This window comes from Lactuca serriola, chromosome 6 (genome assembly GCF_051521515.1).
Source record: "Lactuca serriola cultivar US96UC23 chromosome 6, Lser_US96UC23_V15, whole genome shotgun sequence".
NCBI lineage: Eukaryota > Viridiplantae > Streptophyta > Magnoliopsida > Asterales > Asteraceae > Lactuca > Lactuca serriola.
In genome coordinates this window covers 54,853,071-54,863,597 of record NC_136413.1, presented here as the reverse complement: position 1 = coordinate 54,863,597, position 10,527 = coordinate 54,853,071, and the positions used below count along the sequence as shown (strand labels likewise).

The 10,527-nt window shown below is 39.5% G+C and overlaps 1 protein-coding gene across 1 annotated transcript; it reads right to left on the bottom strand.

Moving 5' to 3' along the window:
* Positions 1 to 8,574: 8,574 nt before the first annotated feature.
* LOC145059396 (peroxidase 60-like) lies at positions 8,575 to 10,229 on the bottom strand. The gene is made up of 4 exons (XM_079007248.1): positions 9,967 to 10,229; positions 9,442 to 9,621; positions 9,180 to 9,342; positions 8,575 to 9,111 (listed from the first exon to the last, which is right to left on the bottom strand). The coding sequence occupies exons 1-4, from the start codon at positions 10,204 to 10,206 to the stop codon at positions 8,672 to 8,674; spliced, it is 1,023 nt and encodes a 340-aa protein (XP_078863374.1). The 5' UTR covers positions 10,207 to 10,229; the 3' UTR covers positions 8,575 to 8,671.
* Positions 10,230 to 10,527: the final 298 nt, after the last annotated feature.

Sequence of the window (10,527 nt, the reverse complement as noted above, 5' to 3'; positions counted from 1 at the left end):
TGGAGGGTCGTTAGCCGAACGAGTAGGACAAGGACTATAATTCTCATTAAAAGTATTATGATAAATATAAAGTAACTAAACCTTTTATAAATTCCCAAACTTAGTTGCTTTAGGACAATGTGAATTTGGTGTTATCCCATGAAATTACACTTTGTACCTTACCAGGCCTTTAGTGGAGCGTGTGTGGGTAACCGACACACTAACATGCACTAGTAAGAGTGGCAAAGGGTGATTTAATGTTTATCATAGATCGGTGGAGCGTGTGTGAGTAACCGGCACATTGACTAGGTGATTAAGATTAAGGGTACCAAATAAATTTGCATGGTTATTCACAGCTTGTTTGTGATCCTTGGCATCCCAGTCACAAACTTGAGAGAGCACAATCAAGGTTTAAACTTGCCATTGAAAAGTTCAACGAATCTCAAAAGATCTTGGAGTTTCAATCCAATTAAAACCTAATAATTTATTTCGTTTTCATGGTGGAAATTGGTGAATCGTCATTCACCTACCTTCAAATATGTTATAGCTTGGATTATGACATCCCTCTTCCAAGTTATAAAGTATTGTGTTGGTTCCTAGCCTTAATATTACATTTGGGTGTCTTATTAAGGATCCTATATCTAATCTAAACTTGTCTTCTTTTTTTTTTTCAGATGTCTTCCAACAATGTTGCTTCTAGCTCAACCCTTACCGACTCCTTCTCTCTCATGAACCTTTGTGGGAGAGTCATCTTCGATGGTTCAAACTTTAATTATTGGATCAGGAACATCAGGATGGTCATGCGTTACGAGGACAAGGAATATTTCCTCGATAAGGAGTTGAAACATATTGATGAGTCTACTGCTACTCTAGAGGAGATCGCTGACTTTAGGGCACATGAGAGAGATGCTACCAAAGTGGCATGTATCATGGGTGTCACAATGACAGTTGAACTCTAAAAGTCCTATGAGGAATTTTACCCTTTTGAGATGCACATGGAGTTGATGGACCGCTACCATCAGAGTGCTCGTCAAGAGAGGTTGAAATAATCACTTCCATGATAACAACCCGAATGAAGGATGGTGAATCCATCATGGGCCACATTCAGAAAATGCAAAGGTTTGTGGACCGTTTGCTGAAGTTGAATGTGAACTTCCCCGAGGAGTTAGCTATTAACATCATACTGCACTCCTTACCTACTTGTTATGATCATTTCCGAACGACCTATCACATGAACAAGGAGGAGTGCACATTCAGCAAACTTCAAGGACTTTTGAAGACCGCCGAAACCGGTCTCAAAAGTAAATCGGTTGTTACAACACCTACTCCTAACACCGCCCCTGTTTTGGGAATCGGGCAAAGTAGAGGGAAGAAGAGGAAGAACCCCTCGAAGTGTACCAAGGGAAATTCTCTTGATGGCTCCACTTCAGGTGGAACCAAAGGTGGTTCTGTCACACCTTCTTCCAACCCAAAGGAAGCTCAATGATTCTATTGTTAGGAAAAGGGGCACTGGAAACGAAACTGCCCGAAGTACCTCCAAGATGTTAAGGATGGGAAGGTCAAACCTACCCATGCAGGTATTTACACTATATTGTCTAATAACTCACCACATACTAATAATTCTTGGGTCCTTTATATAAGTTATGGTATTCATATATGTTCCAATTTGCAGGGCCTAAGAAGAAGTGAGGATGTATAGCACGGAAAGATAAACTTGATCATGGGGAACAGGAAAGCTTCACCTGTCACCAAGATTGGAGTTTATTCTTTGTTGCTAAGTAGTGGTTTAGTGTTATATTTGAATAAGTGTTGTTACTCTTCCAAAATGGCAAGAAATATTATATCTTTTCACGATTTGTACAAACAAGGATTTACTTTTTCATTTGATAATGAATGTGGTGGTATTGATGCTTTTTATAATGATATTCTTTATTTTAAAGCATTACCTTGTGATGGTGTAAATGAAACTGTGTCGGTTGAAGATAACTTAGGAAATAATGTATTGCATATCGATTCTTCCACTCGTTTGGATAAAGTATCTTTGTGGCATTTTCGTCTTGGACATGTTAACAAGAAGCGCATAGGCCAACTCTAGAAGGCTGGACTCTTGGAGTCATTTGACTTACGTTTAGATGATAGTTGCGAGTCTTGTTTTCTTGGAAAAATGACAAAGTTACCCTTCATTGGTACATGTGCTAGGGGTGAAGGTTTCTTGGACCTCATACACACAGATGTATGTGGACCCTTCAGAACCGCCACAAGGGATGCTAACTTCTTCTATGTGACTTTTACCGATGATTATAGTAGATATGGTTATGTCTACTTAATCAAGCATAAGTCAGAGACCTTCGAAAAGTTCAAGGAGTTTAAACAGGAAGTGGAGAATCAGTTGGGCAGGAACATTAAGATGCTTCGATCCGATCGAGGAAGAGAGTATCTTAGTAAACAGTTTCTTGATTATTTAAGGAATGTGGATTTGTTTCACAATTGACGCCTCCCAGAACACCACAACTTAATGGTGTAGCTGATAGGCACAATCGAACCTTGTTGGACATGGTTCGTTCCATGATGAGTCGAGCTTCGTTACCAATCTCATTTTGGGGGTATGCCTTAGAGACTGCCGCCCATATTCTAAATCTAGCCCCTTCCAAGAAGGTTGCCAAAACACCTCACGAGATGTGGACTAGAAAAGTTCCTAATTTAGACCACATCAAGATTTGGAATTGTGAGGCTTTCGTGAGATGTGCGACTCAAGACAAGCTCGAACCTCATAGTAAGCGGTGTATTTTCATCGGCTACCCACATAAATCCTTTAATTACCTCTTCTACAAACCCAGTGGGAATATGGTCTTTGTGGCAAGGAGATTGGTCTTGAGAGAGAGAGAGAGAAAGAGAGAGAGAGAAAGAGAGTTTATAAGCCAAGGAAACAGTGAGAGGCAAATTGACCTTGAAGAACTTCAAGTGTCAAGAGATGAAAGAACCTCAAACCCTAGCAATCAACCTGAGGAGGAAACTCCTGTTGATGCGTTCGTACCTCTGAGGGGTTCCATAAGAGTTAGGAATCCACCAGAGCACTACTATGTTTTTCATATTACTGCGGAAAATATTGCATTTATCAGTGATAGTACACTGGTAAATTTGGATGAGCCTAACAACTTTAAAGAAGCCATGGCAGACCCCGAGTCCGCCAAATGGAAAGAGGTCATGGACAGCAAGATTCAGTCCATGTATGACAATCAAGTTTGGAACTTGGTTGACAATGTATCGGGTCATAAGATAGTCGGGTGCAAGCGGATCTTCAAGAAGAAGACCGAAATGGATAGGAATGTACACACTTATAAAGAGCGACTGGTTGCGAAGGGATTTACTCAAACTTCGGGAGTTGACTATCATGAGACCTTCTTACCAGTAGTGAAGATTAAGTCTATTAGGGTTATGCTAGCTATAGCTGCATTGCATGATTATGAAATATGGAAAATGGATGTCAAAACCACTTTCCTTAATGGAAAGTTGGCTGAGGATCTTTACATGAGTCAGCCATAGGGTTTTGTCGATGCAAAGCACCCTAATAGAGTGTGTAAGCTTGAGAAATCCATTTATGGATTAAAATAAGCATCTCGCAGATGGAATCTTTGTTTCAATGAGAAAGTCAAAGAGTTTGGTTTTTCGAGGAGCGAAGATGAGTCATGTGTATACGTTAAGGCTAGTGGGAGTATAGTTAGATTTTTGGTATTGTATGTGGATAACATACTACTCATAGGAAATGACATCCCAACCTTGCAGGAGATTAAATCCTGGCTTGGGAAGTGTTGCACAATGAAGGACCTTGGAGAAGTTTCCAATATCCTAGGGATAAGGATATTGAGAAACATGAGTAAGAGACTAATTGGACTTAGTCAAAGTACCTACTTGGATAAGATATTGAAAAGGATCATCATGCAGGATTCCAAGAAAGGTGACTTACCAATCTAGAGTAATGCCAAACTAAGTAAGACTCAGAGCCCGAGTACAGAGGCTGAGATATCTGAGATGAGTCGAGTACCATATGCTTCCGTTGTAGGCTCGATCATGTATGCTATGACTTGTACTCGCCCTAATGTGGTCATTGCTTTGAGCATGGTCAGCAGATATCAAGGGAATCCGAGCAAGGCTCACTGGACTGCGGTGCAGAATATTCTCAATTACCTATGGAGGACTAAGGACTGGGTCCTTACCCTTGGTGGGAGTGATGACTTGAGAGTTGTGGGGTATAGTGATGCTAGATTCCAGACTTATATGGATAATTTCCGCTCTCATTCGGGCTGGGTCTTTACCCTAAATGGAGGAGCAATTACTTGGAAAAGTTCCAAGCAGGAAACAGTAGCTGATTCAACTTGCAAATCAAAGTACATAGCAACAAGCGAGGTGGAAAAAGAGGCAATATGGCTAAAGAACTTCATTGGGGACCTTGGATTTGTACGAGCTATTAAGGAGCCTATGTAGATTTTCTATGATAATGAGAGTGCAGTTGCCTTAGCTAAGGAACCAAGGGATCACGGCAGATCTAGGCACATCGACAGAAAATACCACTTCATTAGACATCAGATAGAAGAAGGACTCCTCGTGGCAAAGAGGGTATCATCGGATGAGAGCCCAATAGATCCCCTCACGAAGGGACTGTGTAGGGTTAAGCATTTGCAGCTTGCGAGACGCATCGGGCTGAAGCTTGATATTAGTTTTACAGATTAGATAGCTATTTCTGAAACTTGTAAAATGTAATTGACATTTGATTATTAAATAAAAGTTATTGTTTATTTATAAGTTGGTTGTGCATTGATTGCACGAAAACGCATTAGTAACTTGATGTTATAAAACGTGCTTTTGTGTATGATTCAACAAGTAGTTAGTACAAACATATGAGTCGAAGTTTGTTTGTTCCTTTTAATCCTTGGAGGATTAAAATCGATATCTAGGCCCTTTGATGATTTTGTTTTGACCTATGTACCGGGCCCGGTTAGAACGAAATTGATGTGTTCAGTTTAGTTCTATGCCAAACAAATCGGAAATCGGGAAACATACTGCTGGACAAGAAGTACGACATTGTTCCATGTATTTTTCCGGTTGATATCTAGAATAAAGGATTATATGATCACTTATCTTAAATGACGCATCATCCTAGTTCCGCTAGACTTTGAAAGAGCTACGATTGCTGGTCGGATCCTGAAGTCATACCTGTAACTATAGTTATTTGACTTATCCAATTGGGAGACTGTTGGATAAGGTGTCTAAGTCAATAACTATATTTAGTATGTACTTGACCCGGCTTGGCATGGTCCATTTGGGTTGCATGGTATCTCAACAATTGGATAGACAAAATGAGAACAAGGAAACTTATGATTTGTCAATATATTCTAATATATTAATATGAAATCATATTATTTAATTAGTATTGATCAAGAATTAATTTTGAATTAATCTTCCGATTAAAAGACACTAATTAAATATATAGGGATTGATGATGTAAATCTTTCATTCTTATATAGTGGGCTTATGGTTCATGATTCACTAGATTAGGCTAGGACCCATTAGGTGCTCCATGGAGGTTAAAACCCATGGATCATGGGGGAAATGAAAAGTCATGCACATTAGGGTTTACATGGTGTAACTCTACATGTGACACACTATATAAGGAACCTCATATGGAGCAAAATCGGTATCTAAGACAAAAAGGGTTAGGCCTAGACGATTTTGTGCTCAAGTGTACTTGTCTCAAGTTATTCCAAAAGTTGTGGTGTTGTGTGAAGCATTTGAGGTATCACATTTGGGGTGCTAGGCTCACAAGGTCTTTAGGAATCCAAACAATAAGAAAGGTATGTCATTCTTCTAATTATTATATTACAAGTACCCCATTGTATTCTAGTTAGCACGAGAACCTAGGAGAAATCTTAATTGCATGTATATTAGAGAAAACATAGATCCAAGGTTTCTAGGGTTGCATGTACACCATAGAAAACCCATCAATATGGTGATTACAATTGTTGTAAGGGCATGTATGGGTAGGTACATGACAAGTTATATGGTTTCAACAGTATTTGTGTGTGGTGATGCCTAATGGTGTTGAGAACATGTTCTTATAGGAGTTAGTAGTGAGCTTTATGGAGTAAACATTAACTTGATTAGTGGTGTTATTGGGATCAATGGTGGAAAATTCTTTTGCCGTGGTGCGTGCGGGTTGCACACCATTCTTGTAGTTGTTCAACGACTTTGAAGCATGCTTTGGTAACCGAACGCTTGTTGTAGTCAAATGGGTTGTTTGCCTTTAACAGATGGAATCGAGTGACTTGTTGTAAGAAAGATTTGGTTCAGTTGCTCAAAGTTTTGAATGATATTTGGTGCGAGATTCTTTAACCAAGCATATGCATTCCCGTCAAGGGTTGTTGCAAAGTAGGTGCACCAGAACTGTTCACATAGCTTAGGGATTTCATATGTCATTCATAGGTTTCGACATGGTTGGTCATGGTTTTCAATTGTAGGTTTTCAATGTTGGGAGTTTGGTTGTACAAGGTATTTCATAATCGTTAAGCTCCTTCACGAAGGGGGATGTATTGCTCCCAGTGGCATGTCTGTGGTTGAGGTTTTAGAGGGTATATGTTGATTTTGGTTGTAGTAAGGGCATGTATGGGTAGGTAAATGATGAGTTATATGGTTTCAATGATGTTTATGTGTGGTGACGCCTTGTGGCGTTGATATTATGGTTCTTATCGGAGCTAATAGTGACCTTTTTAGAGTAAACATCGGTTGAATTAGTGTTGCTAGTGGGATCAATGGTGGAAAATTATTTTGTTGTGGTATATGTGGCTTAAACACCGTTCTAATCCTTTAAGGCGGTCTCCGGAGTTGATGTTTCTCTTCATCACCAAAAGATCATGAAATCATAATATGGGAAAGAACTAAGCCAATCGCGTTACGAGAAATTCTCCCTGGAAGGTGCTTGGACAATCAAGTTAGTTATTTATTTGAAGAAAATGAATATCTAACAGATTATATGATACGAGATCCCTTTCATGTTAATTGGTGCACGGGTCATCGAAGCTTATGAGAAGACTATCTTCTCCATCCTTCTTCTGAGCAGACACTCTAGTAGTGGTGAGTCATTAATCTAGTCCTTACCAAGAAGGTTGCCAAAACACCTCACGAGATGTGGATTGGGAAAGTTCTCAATTTAGACCACATCAAGAATTGGGGTTGCGAGGCTTTCGTGAGACGTGAGAATCATGACAAGCTCGAACCTCATAGTGAGCGGTGTATTTTCATCGGCTACCCATATAAATCCTTTGGTTACCTCTTCTACAGACCCAGTGAAAATGTGGTCTTTGTGGCAAGGAGAGGGGTCTTTCGCGAGAGAGTTTTTAAAAGCCAAGGAAACAGTGAGAGACAAATTGAACATAAAGAGCTTCAAGAGTCAAGTGGTGAAGGAACCTCAAACCCTAGCAATCAACCTAAGGAGGAAACACCTGTTGAACCAACTGACGAGTCTGTACCTCTGAGGCGTTCCACTAGTGTTAGAAACCCACTTGAGCATTACTATGGTTTCCATATTACTGCAGAAGGTGATACATTTATCAGTGATAGTACACTGGTAAATTTGAATAAACCTAACAGCTATTGGAAAGCCATGGCGGGCCCTGAGTCTGCTAAATGGAAAGAGGCTATGGAAAGCGATATTCAGTTCATGTATGACAATCAAGTTTGGAACTTGGTTGACAATGTATCGGGTCGTAAGACGGTCAGGTGTAAATGGATCTTCAAGAAGAAGACCAATATGAATGGGAAAGTGCGCACCTATAAGGCGCGACTAGTTGCGAAGGGCTTCACTCAAACTTAGGGAGTTGATTATAATGAAACCTCTAGAAATCTCACTTATCAGATTCCTTTGTGGAAGACAGAATTTTTTCTGAAGAATTCGTCATGGTATATTTGATCCATGCATAATATCATGAAAAATGGAAACAAATTTTTGACTGCTACTTAGTATCAACAATAGATCTGAAAAAGTATCTAAAAATAAAAAATTTAGATATTTGTACCCTCGAAGTAAGGAACCATGGCATATACTTCACGGGCGAGGTCTCTAGTTCAAGTCCAGGATGGCCTAGCTGCGCTAGCTAGGGAAAATAATAGAAGAAGCGTCTGACTCCTTCATGCATGCTCCACTTGGCTCGGGGGCATATAGCTCAGTTGGTAGAGGCCCGCTCTTGCAATTGGGTCGTTGCACCGTCTACACTAACACCTCCAATATTAGACAATAGACACCACATTTATCTTCCATTTCGAGAGTTTTGCTTTGAATATGTCAATGATGGAGTTCCAAGCAATGACTCTAGCCATATTCTATCCAACCCAAGACAATCGCAAAACAATCTAAATATAACTGTGTAATTCGATGAGGGGTTGAAATTAAAATACAGAGACCGATGTAGTAACATACACAATAATCTGTGAAACAACAAGGACATGATTGATTATTCAAAAAGAAATGATCAAAATACAAATTTCAAAATTCCCCACAATCAAACAAATACGATATTTAATCCCTCAAATACATACATAGCTCAATAAATACAAAAAAGTCATATGAATAAACCGATAACAATATATGTGAAACAAAAGGACATGTATGAAAAAATGTTTAAAAATCATATACAGCATTCAATCAATTAACTAAAGAAGTTAAAGTTGGTACTACGTTGACTGCTCGGCATGATTTCCTGATCTGGCCTTGTTTCCCGGTAAGAACTTGGGTGGCACCAAGCTTAACCATGGCCTGACCGAACCGGGCGTTGAAATCGGAGGAACGCGCAATGGCTGCAACTGTGGACTTGCTGAGGCGGTCTGATGCCAAATCTTGATCAAATTGAAGAACTCCTCTACCCATAATAATTTGACTGTAGAAAGATTTGTCCACAACTGCAGAGCTAAAAGGGTTTTGATCCAAGTTGGCAGTGGGATCCGCTGTCGTGTTCTGAGGGCATTTACTCTTCAACGATGATAACAGCGATAAATCCATGGTTGGGTCTGGTTTCCCAGTGTTCTTGTAATTGTAAAGACGGTCTTTAAACAATGAACAATGAGCGATTCCGATAGTGTGACCACCTGTACATTACACACGTTAAGCAAATTTTTGATGCTTAATATTGATAAGAAGTTGGTGAATTAATTACCAAGGAGATAGATCATGTCGGTGGCTGTGAATCCCTTGAGAGCAAATGCTCGAATGGCACTTGACACCGATGAAGTAGGAGGTGGGAGGGTTAAAGTATTTTGTGCAAGAGACACAAGTCCGTCCCTTCTTCCTGTTTGGACACTGTATCTAGCTCCACCGCTCTGCATTTACATTATCTTAAGGTTATTATACGGAGTAAGAATTACATGAAATCCCATGCATTTAATATTGATGAATGGAAAAAAGTTATGGTTTCTTACGAAGGAGACGACATCTCTTGTAGCCATAACAATTATATCTGCACAAGAAACCACTCCTGGGCATACATTCTCGACTGCGGTTTTAGCAGCATCAATGACGTCATAGCCTCTAACGCTTAAATTTGGGGGTGCGGTTTTCTCAGAGTTGGGTCCGTCTAGTAGGATGGACGCATCGCAACCCTTTTGTTTCATGAAAAGTTAGAAAGATTCATGAAAAGTTAGAATGATTAGGGTTTTTTGAAACATAAAACATAACCATGCAAAAACTGTTCTTCAAGAAACTAGGCGCTGCATGCATTGTAAAATCCAAATTTTTTAGAACAGAAGCTATTTTAAAACCAATAGAAAAACCAGCAAGCATCTGGGAACAGAATACCAAAGGAAGCAATAATCGAAGAACAATACGTATGATGCCTGATACTGACAGTGATATAATCAAGAGGGACAAGCAGCTCAAAAACACTACCAATAGATAGACTTGGAAGTCTTTAAGAATGTACAAGTCAATTATGATAAGAAACTTACATTGACAAAGCAATCATGGAACTGCATGCGAATAAGAGCTGGGGCAATTTTTCTGTTTGTTAGGAACTTGGAGTAGACTGTTCTTCTTACGATATCTTCAACATCTGAAGCTCGACATTTGCCATTGTAGAACCCATACTGGAGCCCACCATAGCCGAGAGTACCATAGCAGTGCCCAGCGAGGTTGAAGAAGATGACCCAAACTGCTAATGCGACTATTTTAGAGTCTGTCCTCAACATTTTCCTATGCAATAAGTTCTTAAATGAATTGAGGGTGAAAAACAAGAAATGGTTCTTGGGTACTTATAAGGACGAGAAAGTAACATTAGTGCTTCAATGGTCTTCACGACTTTCGTCTTGTACATTGAGCAGGAGAGACGTGTCGGGCATCATTGTTTGAGACTAAATTTTCTTTTCTTTATTCAAAGTTCAGTGGAGAAATATTATAAGAAGGAATTTATTAAATTCAATTATGATTGTAGTTTATAATTATTAGATAGCCGTGGGTGTCCTTTTTCTTTTCTATTTGGTACAACATAGACTTGCCCTTGTCAACCAATT

Bases quoted from the DNA above. Each gene is read 5' to 3' on its own strand.
- LOC145059396 (XM_079007248.1), bottom strand. From the start codon at position 10,206: ATGTTGAGGACAGACTCTAAAATAGTCGCATTAGCAGTTTGGGTCATC. The intron at 9,622-9,966 runs GTAAGTTTCTTA...ATGAAACAAAAG, and splicing joins TCCATGATTGCTTTGTCAAT to GGTTGCGATGCGTCCATCCT. The intron at 9,112-9,179 runs GTAATTAATTCA...TGTAATGTACAG, and splicing joins CGACATGATCTATCTCCTTG to GTGGTCACACTATCGGAATC.